We start from the raw sequence: 25,986 nt of genomic DNA, 5'->3' as shown, positions 1-25,986 counted from the left end.
TTCTGTTGATAAACTCATCTTCTAGCACCATGCAGATATTAGGGTCTTGCTCCCTAAAGAAAGAGGGGGTAAGATTATGGGTAAGATTATACATGCATTCCAGGGCTTTTCATAAAGTCTGAAAAGAGAAGAGAGAGAGAGAGGTCACTTGGCAGGCAGAAAATGGGAAACTGCAACAAGCATAGGGGAGATCAGCTTGAATGAGGCCGTGAAGCTGAGTGATGGGAATGGATTCAAAAGGGAGCAGTAAAGAGAAAGGACAGGAGGTCAGCTGAGAATACTAAACTTATCTTGCATAGGACACCCCATGGCTGTATGATGAGAATGACTTTGGTGACTGCAGACCTGGATTAGATTCAAAGGGAGTCCCCAGTGGTATGAGGCTCTATGTTACATTACCAATTCCCATGAGTCCTATGGCTTGCTTTTGCTGCCTTTTTTTTTTTTCTTAAAAAAAAAAAAAAAAAAAAAAAAAAAGGTAGGATTCTCTCTTTATTAAAATGACCCTTTCCTTGCTAAAATTCCCTATGAAATCTAAGCATGTGACATAACACTTCTCAGCCAATTTGAGTAAAAGACCTTATCTATGGAGGGAGGTGGGGCTGGAGGGTAGGATGGGGGCTGGGGAGTGGCCTAATTATCAGCTGAAGAATTCCCATATCTGTAACTGTTGGACATGACCATGGGGATTTTAGGAAGCTGCCCTATGACTTCACCAACAAAGAACATTATCTTGGAGTTGCCTGATACATCCACTTAAGGACCTTGGTTAAAATGTGAATTAAAATCTAGTCAAATCCAATTAAGCATTTTTAAACTGATATCTAATTTGGAAAACAGCTGTACATACTACCCAACAAATTTCTGCCTTCTCCTTCTTTATTTTTATTTTCTACTTATATATGAAAAAGCATCTGTAGCTTGCTAAAATGTTGCTTTTTAAAGCTGATTTAGTGCAGTCACATAACTGGGCACAAAGGGAAGAATGTCCCCATATTACATCTTCCTAACAAATTATATTTAATAAGATGAAGCTTCATGGGGGTTTCTGTTTTGTTTATTTGGTTTTTACAAATTACAAAACATTCTGTCAGTGGTGTTTTTCTACACTGTCTGGTTAGCTTGATCTTATTCTCACAACTGAAATGCAGACACAGAAAAAAATACAGAGAAAAGCATAAATAAAAAGCATCTATAAAAACATATATAGAAAAACAGCATATGGAGCATTTATGCAATCTCATTTTAGTAATCAGCCTTTAAACTTTGTCAAGTGGTCCCCTATTCTCTCACGGCTGCAGGTGCACACACAGTAAAGATTACCACTTCCAGAGTGCTGCCCACCACCATCTTTCTGCCAAAGAGTAACAATCTTTTAAACCTGTCAAGCTGCATTATTCTATTGTGTGGGTTAAGAAGGCTGATTAATCAGTGTAAAAATCAACCACCTTCTTTGACTGACACTTATCAGTAGCAGCACACAAGTGGACCTCAGGAAAAAGCAGTCTCATGTGAACAGCTGCAGCCCAAGGATGGTAAATGTCCATGCCTTAGATGTTCTGAACATTTCATGGTCTGTAGAGTACATTCATGCTCTTAACTAGGTTAGGTGGCTGAAGACAGACATTATAAATATCTTTCAAAAGACTTAGTTCTACATGTGTTTCACGCATCAAAAAAAGACTATATAATGGGTGAGAAATGGACTTCGCACAAGGAGAAGCCTAAGGATAAAATACACCAGATTTTTCCAAATAGGTAACGAATTTATCTGTAGAAGAAACTACCTATTGATCCAGGCACTCTGGCCTAGTCAATCTAGAGTGTGGTTAGGTGTGGTCAGACATAACTGTATCAGTGTTTTTACTTCTATCTAGTCCGAAAATTTATTGAAAGACAAAATTCTGTCAGCTTCATGTAACACACTGAATTAGGGAGAAAACATGAAAGAAAAAAAGAAGTGAAATAAACTTCTTGGCTGTAACCTACACTAATTCAAATCACCAGTTGCCTGACAACGTATTAAGTTGCCTCACAGATACCAGACAAACCTTTCCTTCCTAATTCACAAGGATTCTTTCCTTCCTGGCAGAGTTCCAGCAGAGTCTAAAGCTATGCTCCTGTGGCTGCCGGAAACATCCAGGAGACAGTGAAGCGGCCTTGTTTATGGCAAGGATGGTATAAATAGAAGAGCTGAAGCCTCTCTCTCTCACCATTCCCCTCCAGTTCTATTACTACAGTACTCTAAAATCATCAAAGTTGTGCAACAATCCATTTCATCCTTTCTCCTCTAATTAGGAATTCTACATGTCTGTCTTGATAGGTGAGGCTTACTGAAGCACTTAATCAGTTTCTGGAGGGGCATCATAGTGCCAATCCAAATGCTTATTTAAACAGAGCTGTAGTGCCAAAACCATCATATTCTGCAGCAGCATGGAAACAACAGAATCTGTGAGATACAAATTGCCTCACACAATTTTTTAAATCAGCCTTCAATGTGAAGAAGCACTTGTCCTGTATTCATCCTGTATATGTTTAACAGGTCTAGAGATTAAAACATGGAAAGCATTTTACATTACTGGGCTTTCCTGGCAAATAAAACAATTAGAGCAATTCCAGTACAAGCCCTTCCTGAAACTGTGCTAACAAGGCTTTGAATCTTAAAAACTGCATTTAAATCAAACAATCCATTTGCAAACCCATCACATACAGCACACACATAGTAGGTGGGGATCATTTCATTGAAATTAGAAAGCAAATGTCTCTATACATGAGAGGTCACCAGTTGTTGTACATTAAAATCTTTTCACTGTTAGGCATAATTAAAATACTCTAACAGTGGTTTCAGTAATTTAAATATTGCAGTATTGTTGTAATATTTTTCTAGGCTTCAAGAGTTCACAATTGTTTGGTCCAATCAAATCTGGGAACACTGGAGAAGTTATCACCCATCAAGGTAATTACTTTCAAGTTGAAATAATTACTCCATCAATGTTAATGGTCTTTCAACTTCAATAAAGCACTCACCTGCCGATAATCACAGCTAACCTCTTGCTCTCATGCAATTCCCTCTCTATTTAGCAGGTTATATTACAGCCGTTAGAGTGGTCACTTGTCCTGAACAGCTGCTGAATTTCACTTTGATCGTCTGTGAACCATAAAAAAATTAGTCATCTGTGTATGATTTCCCCTAACCCATAAGCCCTTGCAGAGCTAAGGAGATGATCTTTTGGCTGCATTACGGCACGGCTGAGCAGCCATCTTGTTTCTGGTGGTGGCCACTTTCCACTGCCTAGCAGCAGTACAGTAGCCTAATTAACTTTTGCCCTCCACTGCCGTTTACAGCTTTCACACGTTGCTAAGTAGCACATCTTCTGAATTTATGGCATGTACAGGGATTCCTTCACTTATCCTCTTTTCTTAGGGTGCACTCAATTTCCCAGGCATCTGCAATAGGCATGTACAAAAAATTTTCACCAGTGTCTCTCCTTGGCATATTTTTTTATTATTCTTGTGGTTACAATCTTCATTACTTCTATGAGAATGTTGCCATGTACAGTACTAAATACTGCATTACTGAATAGTCTGTACAAGGAAGTTAATAACTGTGTAGTATCTCATCTCCAACGCTGCCAAATGTTCACAGGTCTATATAAGGAAATAGAAGTGAAGGACTACACACGAATGTATTATGTATTTTTAAATGTTACTAATAGAAATCAGCTAACTCTGGATGCATGATTCCAGATATCTGTAAAATCCTGCATAGGAGGCATTAATATATGGCAGTACTGGCCACTCAAAAATATTTCTGATATATTATTTTTGATATGGAGGTTTTTAAAAAGTCAACTATACTTAATATTCTGACTCAATTTATCTGACATGGAAATTCTGTCTGCTTATAAGCTCACAATCATGCTAGCCAAAGCGTCATCCTCCTACCAAAGTCTTTATTACTGCTATTCTGCAATATGTCTACAGTTTTCCCTGTCACAGCACCTGCCAAGAGAAGCTTGGCCAGTGCAGTTATATACCATCTCCCCAATAATGCAAGGGAAGCTAAGAGACGTATTAATTTTTTTCACCCAAGCTGGCATGGTTATGCAAAAAAAAGCCTTTAAGGATAAGTTTGGCCTGAGAGCTTCACATTGCAAAACACAGTGTGAGAAAACCTGTGCAGAGGTACAGGATTTCCCAGGAATAAGACCTATAATGCTTAATCTCTTGCAGCCTCTAAAAAGCATGTCGCACTTTGATCTACACTTGGCTGAAGTGAATTTAACACAGTGAGACCTTGATTCTACATAATAATAATAATTGGTGGGCAATGAGCATAACAGGCAGTTTTCCTTTTTAACCCTCTGCATGCTTTGCTTTCTCCAAGTGTTTTTGAACAGCTACTTATTTTTATGTTTTTTTACTCATCTTCCTGGCTTTGAATTCTCCTGCTCCCAATAAACAACCAAACATTTGATATAATTGTCATGGGAAAAATAGCATTACAGACCCACAAAATGTCTGTCAAGAAATGTCCAAACCTACCCACAGTTCTACCTCACAGCAACATTTGGAATACAGCAGTTAAAGAGCTGTGATGTTTTGATGACATCTGGCAGGCACTCATTGGCTTTATAATGAAATCCGCTGTATTCTGGGTTCACAGGCTTAAGTCCTAAGTTCATAAGAGACGCTTACTTTGACAATCTAGTCACTTTATGCAGATTTCTGTAAATGAGAACCTACTGAAAATCCACTCCCCTATAAACACATCTGTCTCATGCTAATGCTTTCAAGACACTAAATATGATTCCTGCTTTAGAGGGTTAAAATGAACTGAAAAGACATTGTGGGAGACACTTGTGCTGCTGCAACCAGTCTTGACTTGACTTTGCTCTGCAAATAAACCAGAATGTCAGTTTAACTCGCTGTCACCGAACGTCACTACACTCCTGGTCAAACAAGCTAAGGAAATGGGTGACACTGCTCTCTAACTGTGAAGAATCAAAATGGCTCATGTATATGTCCCTGGCTTCTAACAGTGCAGGACACCTTCCTTTCATTTCAGGGGTAGCAGCTTTTGCTCTGAGAATTGAGTTCTCATTTTTATTTCCACAGGCAGTGTAAAATTTCAAGGGGTCAGTGATAACCTTAAGGTACCAGACAGCCATATCTTTGACATATTAACTGAAATATGTCTTAATGGGGAGTAAATAACTGAATTTGAGGGAAGTATAGTGGATAAGTCTGTTAAATTGTTTGAAAACCCAGAAGATGCTTTTCATTTGTCTCTGAAATGGATGGAAAATAAGCTGTTATATAAGAACAGTCTGCAGGGACATTAGCAAAAGCTTAATTTGTATCCTGCAGTGCCACAGGGATAGTATTTCTCCTCTAAGTTTTGGTCAAGCTTTATGTCCTGGGGCAGGCAACCAGGGTGCAACCGACAAGCGCAAGGGTGGGATCAGCCACTAAGATTCTAGCACTATTTTTTTTTCTGGAATAATCCAATGGGATAAGAATGGAGTCTAACAGATTAAATAAAGGACCAAACTCATTGCTTTCTTAATACTTTAAGTCTTACTTGTAACATGGAAGCTTGTGAGAAAGAATGACTAATGGCATATCCCATGAGGGAGCTCCAATAGAGATACTTTAGGAGATTAAATGATTTAGCCTAGTACCCATGAAGGCTATATTTTAAAGGGACAGAAGTTTAATCATTGGAATTCTAGTTCCTTCAATAAAATTACATTTTAATTAAAGTATCGCATTCACAAAGCTAAAGTTAAGGGTATATCAGCAATTTCATGACAAAATTCTATTTTAATGTTTCTAACTTTGAAAGTTGGTGTCCATGTTTTTGCCTGCTGGGATAACTGACCTAACCTCCTGCAGATATCTTTGATAACATGACTCCATGCACTTTATGTCAGTATCTTTGATTCAAAGCTTTAGCTGTTTTGCTATATTCAGAAGAGGCAGGATTCAGATCTCAGGTCCCTGGTATAAATCAGCAACAATTCTACTCAGTTAAAACAGCTGCAACAGCTTAAAGTAAGTGCAACTGATGGAGGAGATGTGCAAAAAAATATGTCCCCAAAGGGTAGTGTAATATTTTAAATAAAAATGGGTAGCAAATACCATAATTGACCCATGTTCAAGACAAAGAACAGTAGAAAAACCATACGAGCTAGCTTTGCTGCAATGCTAGTAGAACAGCTATACATATGCTGCCAGAATGTCATTTTGATTCAGGATAGTGTTTGGGAAAAATAAAGGATTTTGGAGCCAGGAAAATACTGATTCAGTAAATAATAGCTTGTTAATCTAAAAGGCTTTTAACTGATGCTGTTAAAGAAACACTGTAGCAACATTATTTAAAATACCATTTTGTTAGGTTTTACTGCCCACAGTACAACCATCTTGGACATTTTCTGTTGTTGGCATGCTTAGAAGACATTGCAATGCATGACCAGCCAGGTCAATTCTGATGCTCAGAACACATTGCACGCTGCTGAAGCAGAGTAGCAGGAGAAGCCCTGGCTTTTCACTAGTTTTAAAATCTTAGGTGCATCATCACAGCTATGACAGTGGTAATTTTTCTTAAAAGCAGTTAAGGAAGCTAAGTACCAAAGTGCCACTGAATTTTATAATCCCAATCTACTTTTTTTAAGCCTGGCATGCTGTGCAATGTGAATGCAACTGCTTCAGAAGGCAAAAGTATATTATTCCTATACCTCTGTTCAGAAACTGTTCTCCTTTTCAGAAAAAAAAAATATTACAAACCTAATCCATTTAGGAAGCTAGACACAAAACTGGTCTGAAACCCTGTGATCAAAGGTATGTAAGATTACCGAGCTGGAAACTTCTTCCATTGTGTCATGTGGAGATTTGTCTGAGGAAGTTATTCAAAGGTTACTATTAGGTATTCCAGAGAAAGCTTTTTGGGATCTAACTTGAATTGCCAACCACATACTTCAAAATTGGGATAATAAAGAATTTAGAGGATTTCTGGTATTATTTAATACTACCATGGACTATGAAGATTCTAGGTTTATGAACTTGAGATGGCACTGCTGAGGAAGCCGAACTTTATTACAACCTCCTTAAACTTTTAAAATTTCTTTTCAGAAGACAATCAAGTACACAAGCTGTCCTAATATACAACAGTTCAGTTCAACCTGTCTTGCAATAGAAAGACTAGAATGCAATATACAGGGGGGAGGAACAGTGATAAATGCACAAAACACAACCATTTCTGTCACTGGTTTACACAATGTTGTTAGTCAGTTCACAAAACAATGCGTTTTCCCAAATCTATCCTTTCACATACGGAATAGAAACAGCAAAAGAAAGGGAAGGGTAAGACAGATCAACAGGGCAAAGTAACATTCCAATATAAGTAAGTGAATTGGAAATAAAAGTAGAACTGCTTTTATTACCGATTAATTATGAGGGGAACGTGCAAATGGGTTGCATATACAAACTATGTAATTACTAATTAATTCATTCACTTTATGATTCCAACTGAAATAAAAAATGGAATTTTATACAAGGAGGAGTGATATTGCTGTTCTTCATGCAGGTCTTGTGAAACTATTTTGTCAGTCAGACAAAAAGTTCAGGACAGTATTTTCAGAGCAAGGCTGACAAATGGATGTGCTTAACTCCTCCAGACATGACACATCCATGCTTTTGAGTAATCTACTTGCCTCTACCAGAAACCCAATATTAATGTGAAATGTTTCAGTCTGCATTGGGCCAAACACAAAATTTCAACCAACAAAACAACAGGTAATTGGAAACCCCACTTTTCTAACCAGTGTTAAGGCAGATTTAAGGTGAGATTTAAGATGTTAAGAGATCAAAGCAGAGTAAAACATCTTAAAACTGGTTTTGAGGTCCAGTTCTTACCATTACGGTGAGTGCTGTGACAGCTGGGGTGCTGAACGTTGGGTCACTGCGTTTCTCTTGGTAGACCACTCGGTACAAGGAGATGACACCATTGGGGGAGACCGGCTGGGTCCAGTTCAACCGCACTGAGTACGCGCTTGTGGCTTGTGCCCAAGGGGCGCCCAGGCCCCATGGGGAAGCCTCCAGAGTCTGGATTGAAGCCCACAAACTGTCCACAGACCCCACGGAATTTTGAGATCTGGCACGATACTCATAGAGAGTAAAAGGCTGGAGAGTATCGGACGCATCAATGAATTCCAGAGCTCCTTCAGTCCAGATGAACAAAAGCAGCTCTTCTTGACTGCCCACAGGACGTCTGGAATTAAATCAAAAGCAATGTGTTTAAAATAGAAAACTGCTTCAGCAGTTCCGGAATAGTTGATCCTAAAGTTCGAAGTTCAACTTGTATCAGAAAAATACAGAAATTATTTCCGTACATTACACATGCACAAGGAACTGACTACCTATTTTTGCATCTTAAAAGCATTTCCCTGAAATTGTGTTGGGTTCTGAGTAGTGAAGAAGAGATTTTTGAGGCAATCAGTTATTCTCCTTTATCTAGACAAATACTACAAAAAATGGCAAACAAGTGTGCTGTCACAGTCCAGGGCAGCAGAGCAGCAGCACAACAGTATGTTGTCCTTCTAGGATAGAACAGACCACAAATGAGACTTTCAGAACTTAGAACATGAAATTTTAAATCTATCTGTACTTTCTAAGCAATAACTTGAATTGAAATATGGGTGCAAGTTTTCAGCATTTCTGAAAATCAATTTATTTACTGAGCTACTCACCTCAGAATCCCTCATTTATGGAAAACTTGTGACCAGTTCACTGGAGAAAAATATTATCTAGTGAATAAGGGATAAATATTCTATCATGTCCTCAAAACTAAAGCTGTGCACTTTCAAAATCTGTTTTGCTCACACTAAATATCCCATTGTTTCTTGCAAATTGAATAATTAATCCCTTGTGCATAAACTTAGCAAAATTTGCAGCTCCACCACCAAACCTCATTAAAATATCACACGGAATGTTTTCTGTAATAAACAACATATTTTTTCCAACACTGTTTTTGTTTAAAAATGCAAACCTGAGACACATGAAGAAAAATCATTTTATTGGTTTTTGCACCACGGGTTTTTCTTTTTGTACATATGTACATATATCTATACATAGACACACACGTATACATATATATGTATATATGTATATATATAGCATTACTACTGCAGATATACTTGCCTTGGACCTGGTGTTATTCTGAGTACCAGAGATTACAGATGATCCTCAGTACCTTTGTAATATGCCCCCTTCTTCTATATAATTTACAGCAGTTTTAATAAGCTGAGTACTCATCTTCAAAACAGAGTTATCAAATCAATTCTTTCACTTGGCATAAAAATGTTTGTGTGAAATTAAGTTGGTTACATTTAAACACTGTGATAAATCTCAGTGATGGTTGGGCTGTACTGCACATGAATTTAAGTATTTCCCCATCTCTTCACAGGAACTCTGGCTTTTGCAGAACATAAAAGCACTTTCACCCTCCATGCCAACAACAAAAATCCAAATTACATTATCTGCCACTTTTATTGCAAGGTAGGCCAAATTGCAGAAGTAAAATTGGTTTGTCTGGCTACTGGGTGTCATCACTACACACACACCAGAAGCTGAAGAACATTTCTTTGGCAAGAGAAAATCTGCGTTCCAAAGAATGCTGTTGGATTTTATCTTGTTAGGTCAAACCAGGAATTAATATATTAATAAAAAAACATTGATTTTTTAAAACTGATAATCTTAGCTGCTTGTAATAATATATTCCCAGGTATTAACATGCAAATATGAAGAACATAATGAATGCAAGTGTGTACACAGCTGTTTATTCATCCTCTGTGTATATGCATACATAAGGCAGGAACAAAGACATTATTTTCTCATACAAAACTAAATAAGTTTTGCTAAATTCTGAGATAAGCAGACTATATGGACACTGTTAAAATGTGATTTAAAAAAAAAAACAAAAAAAGAGTTTTGAAGTACATCTCTGTCATAGTGAAATAAGCAAATTGTAAGATATCTTGATACTGAGGGTTGGTTGGCAGAACTGGGCAAAGACTGGCAGATAGAAGAAGCAGGAAAGACTCCCTAGAAATTCTTGGTCTCTGTAAAATTCAGGGTCCAAAACTCCCCATTGTCTCCAAAATTCCAGCAACAGTTTTTAATACAATTGCCCATGCTCTATTATAATGGCAAGCTAAGCCTCCTGCAGACCTCTCCCTCGGATGGTGTTCACTGACGTAATGCAAGACATATAATTTTGAAATGTGAATTGTTACTACGTCTTTCTCCTGCACCTAAAAATATAGTCTTTTCTCTGTGTACCCAAAAACATGTCTAAAAAAATATCTATAAATAAGGGAAAAGAGAGTACATTTTAATGCAAGAAAGTCATATTTAATGTGTCTTGCTGACCAAACAGTATGGGACTCAAATGAATGCATAAATTTATGTTTTATAAATATTCTACACTCTGTGATAAACAGTTTTTTCACACTGAATGATCAAATACGCCACCAACTGTAAGCTGATTCACAGGCAAAGCTGTACAATGTAGCCTGGTTAAGTATTTAGATCTTATTACTGCTGAATATTTAATGAATGAAACTTATGGTTAGGTAAATGGTTCCATCTGTAGTGCTAAAAACCAGAATATCTTCATGTATGAATAAACTTTGAACAGAAGTGGTTGAACAATCTGTAATCATTTCAATTGCTTTAAGATTTAAGATTCAGCTGCTCATTTAACTGGAAGTATTTCTTGTGTACAATGAGCTGCAAAGGAGAGAATAGCATTTCCAAGAGCTGGAAGCCATCTCTTAATTTGCATAGTCTGATTTGCTGCTTACATTCACTTTGAAGATGTTCAGATAGTTATTTTTATAAGGGCAAATTCTCCCTGCCCCAGTGCCAATCTGAGGCAGATGATACAAGAAGAAGGATATAATCTCCTTTGTGACAGTTAACTCCAGAGCTGTGCTGCAGCAATGCTGACTGCAGTGCTCGCCCCTCGGCTTCCCTGTGTGCACGGCGGCGGCAAATCCCAGAGGTCTCGAGGGTCAAACCAGAATTATTCCTCACATATTTACCTTTCACCATACAACTAAATTACATGTTTTAGCAGTGCCTGCTGCTTTCCTTAACAGTGAGTTATTTTTAGGAACACTGACAAGTCTTGGGGTAAAATTCAAACAATCAGGGAATCACACTGTCAAATGTGGGGGAACAATGCAACATTAGCAATGTCCCCCTCTGCAGCTTCACATTTAATTAGACAAAGAAACCTCACTTGCATTTGTATTCAAGCAATCTACAGTAATGTAGCTTTCATAACTTGGGGCATTTTTTTTTAAACATGAGTTTTGATTAAAAAAAAAAAAAGAACAGAAGGAATTTGAAGTTATTGCATGTAATATACTAGTTTAGATTGGGTATTAGATCAATTACAGGTATAAATAAAAGCCTTCAGGAGTTCTTGTATTCAATGACATAATCATCCATAGGGATTCCTATATTAAACCATCCAGCAACATATGTTCCTTGGAAGCTGTCTTGGGTACAACTCACGGTTAAGGGTATACGATTAAGTAATGAATTAATCATAAAGAGTCGGTCTGGAGGCCTCTCCACTGCAAGTCATGACAGCCAGTGAGACATGTCTTCTTAAATTGTGTTTTGATTTTTCTGCTACATTTTCACCAACACAACTACTCAGCTAATGAGAGCTACATTTCAATCTCACAAATATACACTAAATAATATAATCTTACTGGGCAGGACATAGACAGTTTGACAGAAAAATTCAGACACTCCCTTAAGGAAGTTACCAACCAAAATACTTTTAATTTTACAGGCAGTAGGTCTGTAAGGGCCAGGTCATGTGCCTCCTACACAGTGCATCCTGTTAATCAACAGAGAGCAGTACAATTAGCTCATGTAACCTATAACTTACTAAAATTCAGCAACAAATATATATATAATCTCTTTTCATAATATTTTTTTCAGAGTAGCAACTTCTGTGGTTGGCAGAGCAATGTTATGTCATGATGAATTGGAACAGAACTTAGATTAGCTGCTTATCTCATGAACCAGATCTTTTCTCATTCACAAAATCTTCTAAGTTGTGGTCTTATTAGAAAAGTTTAAAAGCTTCAGATCTGTGTTTAAAGCCGCTTTAATAATAAAAGAAACTATCACTATCTCCTCTGTCATAAAATAACATTTTAACTTTTTGGTTTCTAGCAAAATGGCTGCAAACTTGGGAGTAGTTTTATGATGCTAGAGGAAAGCATGAGTCCTGCCACTTTAATGCAGAGATCTGCACACTCACTAGGTCCCCAAGCATTCCAGGTTTTGAGTTAAATGAATTTATTTTGGTGATGATGCAGTAAGGAAGAGGCACATACTGAAGAAGAAATTACATTCCATAACCTCCCATAGAAATACTGCAGTCTTGCTGTTATAACTATGTAAGGCCATGTGTGGCAACAAAATGAAAAAGAACTATCTGCTTACATCCCATTTCTGATTTTTTTGCAGCTATCTGAGAGAGATTTGATATTGTTGTTGTCTAAGCACATTTAAACTTCAGCTGAAATAACTGCCAAGTGATTCATGCCTATGTAGGTGAATATACCGATTGTATCTGGAGCCCCAGTGCGCCATTTTCATTTCACTTTAAATAAAAAACAAAATGTATCTATGTCAGTCAGTGCCCTTCTGCGGTACTCAGAGGTATCAAACAGGCTACAATTATGATTGTGAAGTGATTGTGTCACATTGGAGGAAGGTTTATTGCTTTTGAGTCTGCTAGGCAGTAACACATTCTGTTTCATATTACTCTTTATATCATTGTTTGGCTGTGACTAGAATAATCAAATGCCATCAAATGCTGTCAAATTCAATTTACAGTATTTTTCACTGAAGCAGGCTTTCTGCATTATATTTCCTGATTCCCTTTCTATGGTTGCCATGGAATAGCAACGGTAATCATCAGCTTTATTTACAAAACCAACAGAGTGAAGACATGTCTTGGGCTATAACATACACTTTATTCCTCTTTATGCAGGGGAGGGACTTGGGGTTTTGATCAGACAATTAAAAAAAGGCAAACAAAAGGGTATTTCAAGACAGCAGGAATTTTTAGAGACCACTAACAACTTTGAATGAATTTATATTAATTATCACTGAGGATTTCCTGTCTTCTCAGTCACATCTCTAATATAATAAAAAGTCCCAAAGTCTTTGTGGGATAGGATAAGCCCAGCATGTGCTTGCCACACATACTTAAGAATTGGAAAACCCAGGAACTTCAGAGTTTAAATCCCTCTCAAACATATGGCTTGAGTTTTATATTCTCTGACTTCTGAAGCCATTCAAGAAGGTCGCTTCAGTGAGCTTTCAACAAAGGCTCAACAGGCACAGAAGAGATCGGTGCTCTGCTAGTTTCATACTGCCCTGAACACTGCTATCTGTACAGAAAAATCCTCACACAGTATTTGTGAAAAATCCTCACATTTAGGAAACTCCTCATAGCAAGTGAGAATGCATCAGTCAACAACCTACACAGGGCTGATGAATACAAACACCAAGGTACATAAACAGGTGCACTGCAATCACTGTCCAGATTACTTACTTAGGAACATAATATATCTTGGAAAATTGATCTGTTTTAGGAACCTAGATACCTTTTTCTGCTTTTAAAAGTCTCAGAATTGGTGAATTACTCCTCTTTCCATTACAAAATTCTCAATTGTCTATCAGAGAAGACTGAAGTTTGTACCTAGTGGCCTGGGTAAGCACAGTACAAGTGTCTATCCTACAAACTTTTTCTAAGATTTTTTTGTTCCCTTGAATTTTTAAAACGTCCTTTCATGTTCAAATGCTTTTTGTCATTTGTAGTTCAGGAAGATGATTCTTGTTTGAGATCCTATTCCCAACGTGGCCATCCATAGATCAGCTTCTCACCTTAGCAATTGAAAGGTCATATATATATATATATATTGTTTCAAATATACTTCTACACCCTTTTTCACCTCCCAAAAAATCAAGGAATAAAGAAAGGAACTGTTAAGTAGGACTAAGAATCTGAGGTGATAAGGGCATATACCTGTAGATAAAGTAGTTAGTAATGATGCCATTTGGTTTCCTGGGTGGTGCCCATTTCACTTCTATGAGTGCAGGTCCAATTGCTTTAACAACAGGTGGGCTGAGTTCTCTGGGAGGTGCTTCAGCCGTTCTTGAGTATGTTTGACCACCCACACCACACCCACCTACAAAAACAGATGTTTGTGTAGGGATAAGAGCTTTTTCCTCAACAAAAAATACATTTAAAGCAAATGAACATCAAGTAAAGAAGCTGTTGGTGGAAATGGTGTCTCATTTCACCAATAAACACTCATTTAAATTACCACAACTCTACTGATTAATTACTACTGATTTTCAGCAGTGTGAGTAAGGAGCAAATTGGTTCAAAATTGTCATTTTAGAAATACTTATCTCAATAATTTTTGAAAATTTCCATCAAAGACAGAATTTCTAATTTTTGGGCTCTTCTCTCCTGTCTTTATGATCACTACTTCTTGTTGGTGAGTAGTTACAGAACTGATTCAGTTCTCTACACCCTTTTTCAAAGATCTTTAAGCTGCTTGTGAAGAGCTTTTAATAAAGTGGCACATACAACCTAAAATACATATTTGAGACATTGATTTGATATATTCATGATATATGGAGAAGTACACACATGATACATGGAAAAATATTTAATGCTTCATTCAGTGCTAGGTCTTCTTTTTTACTAGAAAAACATTTGACTCCAATGTAAAATAATGTAATCTGTTTTGCAGAGCTGCATCTATCTGGAAAATCCCTTTCAGCCATACAGATGAGTGTTTTAAATTGCCTTACCACTCTGGCATGCCTGTATTCTTATCTCATACAGGGTGTAGGGATCCAGGCCATCGACAAAGGCAAAATGTGCGCGTCCTACCGGCTTCACCAGCAAAGTGGGACTGCTCGCATTTAGTAGGATGTTGTATTCCAAAGGCACATTGACAATGAATATTCCTGTTGTGAAACAGAGAGGAACCAGTGATTATCTGAAACATTAACAACAGTGCAGGACAACTTCAAAGAGCCAATTCATCGCATGCAATTTTAAATGTAAGCCCCCTCTGGAGGTTTTCCCTACTGCTTCTTTTGAAAACTACAATCATTTAAATATAAACTGAAATGGATCCATCTGCAGATTGTAAGTAGAAGACAGACATTATGGTTCTTAGGTAAGAATCAAAATTCAGTTCAATCAATGCCTGTTTTGCAATTGCCACTTCTGGGAAGACCAACCTTATGACTTGGAACCAGGCAGCTTTTATGTATTTTGGACGAGTAACAACTACTAAGAACTGCTGTTTTTGAATAGTCATATGATCAAACAAGTGAATTGCAACCATTCAGCAAATTATGCCTTTTTTTTCCAACAGCAGTAGCTGAGTGTAGGTTCTTAGCCTGCTTCACCAGTAGAATACAATTCAATAGCTTGAGCCAAGAAACATGTAATTTTAAATGATGTAAAAACAAACGCTTCAGTTTTTGTAAAAAAAAAAAAAACCAACAAAACCTCTCAGTTTTTGGTATTTGAATTCAAGAAACATATAGTTTTAAATTATGTAAAAACAAACTTTTCTGTTTTTGTTTAAAAAAATAACGCTCTCATTTTTTAGGATTTGAATTCAAACATTTTCTCCATCAATTCCTATCCCCATGCTGTCAGTTCTTAATTTTCCAGTTTTCTTGAGAAGCTGAAAAACTCAGTTCCTTCAGAAGAACAAGTTGAGCCATATACCACCCCTTTTAAACAATAGGCAGATGTTCTGGATGTTCTCTTTTCTTCTTCCACATGGCATCTCTAAGCGTTTTGGTTGATTGGTTGGTGGTTTTGTTTGATTTTCGGTTCCCTTGGGCATTAATATATTTTTAGGAAATGGGCTGTAGATTTTCTAATTTTTGTCTACTGTAGACTGATCTGTGCAGACAGCAGCAGTTTCATATAACCAAGAGAACGACCAAAGAAGAGTTTGTATTGTGTCTTTCCTTCATTCTGCAGTCACATAAGGAACAGCCCTAAGAAAGGACAAAGTACAGACCAGACAAGGTTCATTTCTGAGATGAGTCAAGATATATCTGATCAGTAAAATCACATTTCTCTTTCAACACAACACCTACTTTAGATGTCACAGAGATGTCTTTGTGACTGCAACAAGGACCAGATGCCTGTGAGCAGTTCTGAGACTTGCCCAGACCTTGAGATTCTTTCCTTTTTTAACTTTAGGAAACAACTCAGCTTTTTCTCCTAATTACAATTTTGGTCCTTTTCTGATAAAGCATCCACGTTGATTCTACTACCCTGAAGCTACAAAGAGCATTTTGTTTCCACTGTTGTGCATCTGTTAGATGGGTATTTTTAGCTAAGTATGTATGTGAATATATAAAACTAAAAACCAGAAGTTTGCAAGAAATCAGAGATTTCAAGTTTAGTTCTGGTACTATGAACAACTGATGCACTTTGAAAGATCAGAAAAATCTTTGAAACACCATGTTTTTACAATTCTCATAAGAAAAAAAGAATATAAAAATCCCAAAGAAATAACATTCAGCTGGCTGACTAGATGCTAGACAAAGAAAATGCCATTACACTAAAAAGCTGAAAAATAGCCCTGAAGTAGAGCCATGACTTCAATCTTATTCAACTGCACAGCTTACAGAAGAACAAAGATGTTGTTAGGATCTGTTGGAAGAGGTGAAGGGAGAAGGAGACAAAAAATGCAGAAATTCCTCTGTAAAATTTCCTTCCTCAGTGTAAAAGTTACAAGAAAAATACCAAGATCTAATCATTAAGAATGGAATAACAGAAATACAACTTTCTAAATCAAGGACGATGTTACAGAGTAAACCTCTGAGAGGTGATCTTGAGGTAGACTGGTTTTGCCTCAAAGTAAATTATTTTTTGCCTGATGTATGGAAGACTAAATGCTCCAGAAGATTGCACTTGAATTTGCAGTGTAAAATTTTTCCAGTAATTAAAAATATATTGTTAAAGACAAATAGTAATTATTACTACTGTTATTATTAGTAGTAGCATTTCCACCCTATAATTGGAGGGTCTGTAAAATATACAACAGAATATCTGAAAGAGTTTGAAATGGTACAGAGCACACCAATAGAAACCTTTATTTAGTCTCCTAGTTAAGGTCCCCTTCTTCTTCAGTCCTGAAAACTGACCAGACATTTCAGCTAGAAAAACCCATTCATTTATGAGAGTGATATAATTCAGTTTTTTGCATTTCATCAGTGCATTTATTCTAGGCAAAAATCACCAGAAACCTTTGAAACTGAAACTATTCAGAATGCTTGATTTCCCAAGGAAGATTAAATATAAACAAGGACAGCTGAATCCAGCCATCAGTATGCAGCAAAGGACACTTCTTTCAAAATAAATGACCTATCCAACAACATTTGACAGTGCTCAGTCCATATCAGAAATTATTAAAAAAACACCACCTAACAGCTGAAACACAAAATCTTAAAATTGTGATAATGTTGCACTATATTAGGAATGATACCAATAATAAATATGCTCAGGAGAAAAAATATTCTCAAGAAGTAAAAATGAAATTGCAAATAAAATCACATAAGCATCCTGAAAAATTCCAATGTCCAGTGGAATCCTTCTATGCTTTGATCAAATTCATTAACTTCAAAGATCAAAGGATCACTTCCTAATCTGAAAAACTGTAATATATACTCTTAGAACACAGAAACTTGCAAAAAAGCCCTTTTGTTCAGAACTGCCTTCAGCATCTGCAGCCAGTCTGAAACCACTACCTTGTGTGCACTGATGACTGAAGGAAATGAAATGGGCATATTTGTTAAAGTCATCTGGGAAACCACACGACTTGGTTAGTTCCAGAGTTCATAAATTTATGTCAGAATAAAAGGAACCGTAAAAGCACAAGTGAACCAATTTACCCTAAATGCAAATGGCAGTTTTGTTATTTGGTGTCAAAGTTACCATGAGCACAATGACAACCTGCCATAACACATTTTCATGTTCGCTAAAGAACAAGGATTTAGTTGGTTAATATTCCCAGCAATACTCTTTTTCATAATTTACAACAACTAGATGCTGATAGGTTATTTAACATTTATGAAGTTAAGATGTAATCAGAAAAACCCTGATTATCTTTACAAATAAAAAAGTTAAATCATTCCACTTTTTTTTTTTTTTTTTTTTCTCTGTGACTTCATTTCACAGCAGGTGCATATTTTGCAATGGGACAAATCAATCAAATTAAATCCTTCTTTTTTTATGGGCATATTTGGATAACATTTAATGGAAATTCTGTGCAAAACTCTGCAAATTAGGTTTGATGGCTCTGTGTACTTCAAACCAAGGTAGGTCAAAAATAGAATTTGCAGCACAAGATGCTTACAATTGGGAGTAAAAAGGCACAGACTTACAGACTGGTCACTCAGAATCTGTTTGAAGTTAATTGCTGAAAAATTGTTCACTATGATATGAAATCCAATCACAATTAAAGCAAAATAGCTAAACTTTTTCACTTACAGGAAACAAATACTGAAACAGGAACATCATCTCTTTTAAAGTTATATTTTAATATTTAAATTCACAAAACAGAACAATCTATTTGGCTTCCTCAGATTAACTATTTACATTATGCTTCAAATATCCAGATGTCTCAACCTGGTTTCATCAAGTATTCCCACCAAGACTCTGAAAACAGTAACAGCTGGAGATGCTGACTGTTTGCAAGATGCAGAACTTTGGATATTGAACTTGAAAAGCTTGTCTAACACAGAGATGGAGCAAACAATAATTTACTCAAAAAAACAAAAATGAAAGAATGTGACATTGGCTTATCAAAAATTTCATTTGCTAATCCACAAGAAACCAGGTTAGTTGGGGAAGCTGTGACAAATACATGGTATTCAAATGCCATGTTTGATCCCAGGAAGAATAAAGTAAGAATCCAGATTTCACACAACTGTCATTCTAACTGATAAGCAAACCTAGAGATATACAGAGTGTTATAACATGATGAAGAAGAAAATACTTTAACCCAGATGATCTTTAACATATGAAGCAGGTATCCTAGGAGCAGAGGACAGGATCCTATTTTGAGCATGTTCAGCTTTCAAGTCACCACCAGCAGCAACTGAAGACACACAGAAGGATCACACCCCCAGTGAGGACCAGTGGGGCTGTCAATGAGCTGGAATGCAGGATGGCTACCTGCCTACCTATCAATAAATTTATTGATATACCTTGGGGAAATCATACAGTGGAGTTTTCTTTTCCATTTGGTTCTCCTGCCTCTATCTATGGTACTAATAGTTGTTCCATAATAATTGTAACATATCCTTCCTTAGCATATCAGTGAAATGTACCATACCTCTGAGGTCTGTGCACTGAGGCAATGGCACACAAGATAATGGAATACGTATTTTAGAAAATAAAGCCCTATTTTCCAGAGTGAGTGAGGTGCATCAAGTATTTTTTCTGAATCCACCACTTTAACAACTACTGGGCCACTTTGCTCTTTAGCTAAGTCAGGAGTTTTGAAATGCTACATATCTATAAAGTCACAAGACTTAGACATATTACAGATGCTGAAATGTTATAATTAAACCATCCAAAAGGAAGGTCTGTGTAATATGATGTGTCCGTAACTAATCCTGAGGGTGATTATTTGATCCAAATTTATTACAGCAGATAAGACAATGCCAAAGCAGCCCTAATATCCACAGACAGGAAGACACTGTGAACAACTACCTCCTCATCAAAACTTTGTTAATTAAAAGCACTTTTTTACATTGAGTCTACACCAGTGAAGAGTTTTGTCCAAGGGCGACTGCCAAGCCTGACAATCCTTATAAATAAAGATGCATTCTAAGTTTGTAAGGAAAACCTCAACGCAGCCTATTGTGAGACAAGGATTTATGCACAGAAAGGCAACTAGTCAGAAAAAGAATAGTTACTCTACACACATGGACACAAATAAGGATAAGAAGCAGTACACTTTATGCTAATCCTACCAAGCTGGGGATGTATGTGACCCCAAACACCTGTATGATAGGACATATTAAGGGGATCTATGCTATTCCAGAAGATCAGAACTTCCAGAATAGACCTCCGCCTGCATCCTCTGCAGTCTTACTCTTAAGGAAAAATAACTCTAGAAGCACAAAGGACCTCAGACTGAGCCCAAAGCAGGATTATGAAGGGTCACTAATTAAGTTCCTAGCTTCTGCATAGAACTATGCTTCTGATCACAGGTTTTAGCAGCATTAATAGCACTGTAGCTTCAACAACAATTCAGCAACATTCAGTAACATTTCTCTGCTGCTAGTACTCCCCATTCTTGTAAGATCAGCTGGTGGCCCTGAAGTGCTATAATAGAAGGAACAGCAAGATTTGCTTTCCTGTCTTTTTCTTAACTAGGAAGAAAACCTGAAACCAGGACAATACCCAACAGAACACAGTATGAAAATCCCTTCTTCATATTAAAAAAACCTAAATAATTAACCTCAGAACTAGAAGGCAAAGAAGTTATCAAATATCCACAGAAGTGAGATAAGTGTTCAAGGTGCGTCCCAATATCTGGAAAGAAGGACATGTTCCTTTTCCATCTAAGGAGAATGATTTCTACAGATGTGTGAATACATGAACCCTGCATTTTCTGCAGATCCATAATATCCAGCCTCCTCCTCATCCCTCTGATTGTGTGGTTTCAGGAACAGACGGACCTTTGTACGTATAATCTTATTGCAACATAATGAAATGTACTAAACAGAGCCTGGTTCTCCTTGCAGGCTTGTAATCTACTGTGAGTAACAGGAATTTAAGCAGCTGGAAAATATCTAGAACAAAGACAAGCTTTTCTGGAAAACACCCCACACTTCACAGCCTATGCTATTCCAATACATTCTTATGTTTTAAATCTATTTATAATGTTGCTGAATATTTTGTACCTTAAATTATATTTATTATCAAAACTATAATACAGCATGAGCCACTTTCCAATAAAACCAACTGTAGATTATATGCCATTTGAATTCACCTGCCTTCTGCAGGGTTCTAAATCCTTTCAGGCAGTAGGGGGAAAAGTTTAATTTAAGATTTTAATCTTTTTCATATATTATAGCATTTCTATAATGGATTTTGTGCTCCTGAAAACTAAAAGACTGACAGCTCAGGGTATTATAGATTTATTAATCATTGCTTAAATGGGTAGGGTGAGCACTGCTAAGCACTGCCACAATACATGCAATCCCAGTCTTGAAGGCAAAATACTTTTTCTAGGTGACTTTATTTTCAATGCCAACTGACCCTTTCTAAGCAAGGATAAAACATCTTAAATAATTAGGAAAAAGAGATATTAAAAACTCCCATGAATTCATTGATAAAACACATATGGCTATGACTGCAATATGCAAACATCTGAAGTTTCTAAAAAAAACTGACGAAATTTTAAGTGAAAAAAACCCAGTATCTACAAACTAGAAAACACCTTTTTGAAAATGAACTGCACTAGACAAAAGATTGTTCATTACAAGGTTCTCATTGTCCCACAATAAATATAGCATATAATTTTTATAACATCAGTAAAGTGCTCCAATTACTTAAGCTATGACCTATATTGATGAAACATCATATAGTTTCTCTTATGAAAAGATTCTATAATTCAATTATTCCTTGTTAGCCCAGCTTTATAGCAGATGAAGGCCACCTGATCATGTCCAGGAGAAGACTGACTAGAGGAAAAGTACTTCTGGGCGTTTGCTGATCCACCGTACTGCAAGGTAACATATCCACAATACACTAAGGTGCTCCAGCAAGTACAATTTACTCAATCAGGTCAAAGCTAGCACAGGATCTCTGTCACACAACCTAAAAGGTTGTCAGGTTTCCCTGATGATAACTCAGGTTAGTATGAAAAGAAGAGAAAACTCATATTTTTTTTTCATTAATATTTGCACTCAGTTCATAATATCAAAACATGCAGGGTTTTGCTCAGCTAAACCTCACAATACTGATGTCAAGTATCTAGATCAATATTATTAAAATAAAATATTTCTAGGACACAACAGCTTTAGATACTGGGTATTTAAATCACTAAAACTAAATAGGAAGAATAAAAATATCAGAAGGATTCAGCTGCCTACCTGGATATACTAATTTTTCAATCCTTTCATTTTGCTACAAAGTACTACATAGAAATACATTTTTACCTGGCACATCCCAAGCTAGAAATATAGAATATGCATCAATTACTGTGACATTATATGGGACATGAATTTTCTCTGGCGTTCCTGCTGGTGTTTGTATAACATATTTATCACTAGTGTTGCTGCCACCCCAAGTGCTGGCTTCCAGCTGGTAAACATATCTGCACAAACACAAAAAGATCAGTGGACACTGCAGTTAGAAGCTTTAGGCGTATCAGTAACAGAACATTTCTATGTTCACCAATTTAAAGTGAATACAATAAGTAATATATAATACATAATATTTGTATATAATACAAATACTGCATTCGTGAAGATTTTCACATTTAAGTTTTCTTAATGTGAGAAAAGTAACTTAGAATAATAATTACCATAGAACCTTAGATACCAAAACTCAAATACTAAATACTAATACTAAAATTCAAATTAGCTTACATAAGTAAGAGAAGTATTTATTCAAAAAGTGTCAAAACTAATTTCAGACTTACTTCTATAAAAATATCAGCAGTCACTTTTGAGCCTGTATGTTCAGTATGCACTGGAACATTATATACCATGTGCAGTGCTGTTTGTTATATAAAACCTGACATTTTTCAGAGTATATTCCATGATGGAAAAATACCTATCATTGAGCTACCAACAAACTATCCAAGAAAAAAAAAAAAAAATCTTTGCTCCTTTGAATCAGAATGACCTATTCTCAAAAACAAAACAAAAATTAAGAGTCCTTTGATTAAAGTTTTTCTAACATTTGAAAGACTCCTAAAAGTGCTCAACCAATTTTCAGTAATGAAGTAATATTTTAAGAGCGTTTTCTTTTGTTCATAATAAGTTATATTTTGTACATTTCACTAACACAAGTACCTACGTTTTTCAAGGTCTTTCACCTGTTACCAGAGCTCTTTAACATGCCTTACCTACTGTTGGGCTGCAGGTTAGCATCTGTGAAATTCAGGTCTGTATTGCCACCCAGGAAAATCTGCTCTCCATCACGGAATAATCGATAATGAGTAATGAGTCCATTGGGTTCCTCTGGTTCACTCCAGTACATTTCCACTTCTGTTGAGCTGACTATGATATGATGAGGTTTTGGCCATACCCCTATTAAAATCAAAAGGACACTATTTTAATTTTATGACAGAAGCTCAAAGGTGTTTTTTTTTTCTTTTCCCATACTTGTGCTGCTGTTTTCAGCAATGTAAAGAAAGCATAAAACATTGCCAGGGAGAATGACAGAATTTAACACACTTTCTTTATTTATCCTATAACAAATGCAACCAAGTAGACAAGGTAAAGATTAATGAAGAACGAGGCCAAAGGCTGCTGCCTTTATATGTTCAGTAGTCTCTGCATATTCATTTGTGCTTTAAAAAAAATTTCATCTTCCAATTCTAACTTTGTTAATGAAGCTAATGAATTTAGAGATGAATTGGGGAAATTTTCACAAAAAGAAAGTCAAATTGCAGTGCTAGGCAGTAAAGAGAATGTGGCAAGATACAAAAACTCCAAGAGACAGATTCTCTTGTGTAAATTTCTACATGATAGCTTGATGGATGATGGTGGAGTTGTGCACCTTGTTCATCCATCAGAAAATACGAGCCCGCATGACCATCTCTTTGCAGTTTTGTAAGAATGACTTTCTCCCTTACCATGAGGAGCAGCTTGTAAAGTTTGACCTGAAAGTGGTTGGCTGGAAGCACACCCAGCAGATGTGCATGCAATAAGCACAAAGCTGTAATTAGTGTATGGCTGCAGACCTAAAAAGAGCAAAGAGAGTTTAGGCTGAGATGTTGACATCAATCATTCCAAGAATTATATCTCTGCATAGAAAGTTACCTGACTTAAAGTTAACTTACAGCATTTTTGCCAAACATAAAGTATGAGCTATTCTTATATTACACCTGAACAATACTGAAATGGTGAATTCTCACTAATTTAGACATATATCCTCTACTGATTTAAAAGAACAAACAAAACAATTCAGACTGAATATCTGTCTATGCGGCAATGGATCTATGGATATCCCTCACATACCTGAATCAGCTTTAAATAAAAAAACTCAGATGACACTGGCAATGCAGAAAAACACCTGAAAGTGCAATTGCTTAGAGTTTTGGACTTGAAAACCTGAACAGCCTTTAATGTCTTGAAAATGTATTACTAATACATTTGCAATAACAAGATAATAAAATACTCACTTGTAGATGAAACCTTCTACTACATAGCAAATAAGTCCAAAGATACTCCTGTGACCTTCCCAATTTCTATTTTTTTTATTTTCCCTCTATTTGATACAAGACTTTACAATAAATGCTACAAAGCAGTTAGAAGCTGAACTGACAACCAAGCCCTCATTACAAAATATTTAATTACTTGTAATTTTTTTAATCTTTTTTTTTCAGCTCAAACCTTCTATGCTGTACATCCTTGAATTAGGTGAGAAGAAAATATATTGCTTTGCCTTTTTCTTGGAAATTTTCAAACATCCTTGTGCTGTGTGTCAATGACTTCAGATTTCAAATCAACAGTGGCTTAAGAATTTGACTTTAGGGATCCTCATAAAATTGCACTCATAATTTGACTAAGATACTGAGCTTTTAGAATAGCCAATTCTGTGCACCCATTAAAGGCTTCTTGTGGTTAAATTGTTAAAGATGCAGACCACTGTGAGAACACCTTAGAGCTCAGCTTAAACTGCTGATCAGCTTTCCTCACACAGCACCCTCCAGCCCACAACACAGCACCTTTGCTAAACTATTATTTCAGATATTTCTCAAAATCGATCTTTAAGGTATCACCAGGGACAAACACTAAAAACCCCTTTCTCACATTTTCGAGGACCCCCTTGTTAACACCTCAGAATACATTAAATAAAGGTTCCTGTTCCTGAATGTAAAGGATACAAAAAGTACAACAAGAAGCAAATTATACACAAAATCTCTTTGAAAATATTAGAATTTCAAAACTAAACACTCAAAAACTAGGAAATTCCAGTGACAAGATATTGTACAATACAAACTGATCCTCTTTTGTTCACAGGCTTTGTGGCACAGTCCTTTCTAAACCTGCCTCCAACATGTGGTCTCCAGAGCCTGATTAATTGTAATTTGAGACTTTTTCTTGTAGCGTCCACCCCTGGAGCATACAGATGCTTTACTAACACCAACTTGCTGAGCATTCCAAATGTCTTAAAACAGTACCGAAACAAAAAAAAAAAAAAACTCCAAACCAACTCCATAAAAAAGAGAACAATTTCAGAATCAGGATACCAACTCAAAGAGACTGAGAGAGCCAAAAATCTCCTTGGAGCTGCCAGGATTTGGGATTCCTGGGACCTGGCTGTCAGATACCTGGTGTTATGCAAAACTTTATATATCCAAGCACAACTGGCGCCTTCAGCTGTAGCTCTGAGAGCTCAGGAAATTCAGGCAAGGCAATGAAAATGAAGAAGAGGTAGTTGTGACAAGCTGTGAAAGACTGAGAAGTGCCTTACTCTGTACCACAGCTTGAACAAAAATGAAAGCCCTGGATGTCAGGCCACTCCCTTCGGCAGTCCATGCCCCCAGCCCCGCAGCGATCCACGTTTGGTCCCTCTGGGCTGGCACTCTCCCAGATGCCTCCCTCCCTGTGCTCCACCTTCCCATGTTCCTGTCTCCTTGAAAG

The 25,986-nt window shown here is 36.6% G+C and overlaps 1 protein-coding gene across 1 annotated transcript in view; it reads right to left on the bottom strand.

Moving 5' to 3' along the window:
- Positions 1-25,986, bottom strand: part of USH2A (usherin) — a 374,258-nt gene that overhangs the window by 46,709 nt on the left and 301,563 nt on the right. The window contains exons 55-60 of the mRNA XM_041477027.1: positions 23,973-24,080; positions 23,241-23,424; positions 22,327-22,484; positions 14,923-15,081; positions 14,126-14,288; positions 7,918-8,272 (exon numbers count right to left, since the gene is read on the bottom strand). Coding sequence (XP_041332961.1) covers positions 7,918-8,272; positions 14,126-14,288; positions 14,923-15,081; positions 22,327-22,484; positions 23,241-23,424; positions 23,973-24,080 — 1,127 coding nt within the window. The remainder of the gene's footprint in view (positions 1-7,917; positions 8,273-14,125; positions 14,289-14,922; positions 15,082-22,326; positions 22,485-23,240; positions 23,425-23,972; positions 24,081-25,986) is intronic.

This window comes from Pyrgilauda ruficollis, unplaced genomic scaffold, assembly GCF_017590135.1.
Source record: "Pyrgilauda ruficollis isolate IOZ18807 unplaced genomic scaffold, ASM1759013v1 scaffold4, whole genome shotgun sequence".
In the NCBI taxonomy this organism is placed as follows: Eukaryota; Metazoa; Chordata; class Aves; order Passeriformes; family Passeridae; genus Pyrgilauda; species Pyrgilauda ruficollis.
Note: the sequence above shows the minus strand (reverse complement) of the source record. Positions and strands in the feature narration are given on the sequence as shown.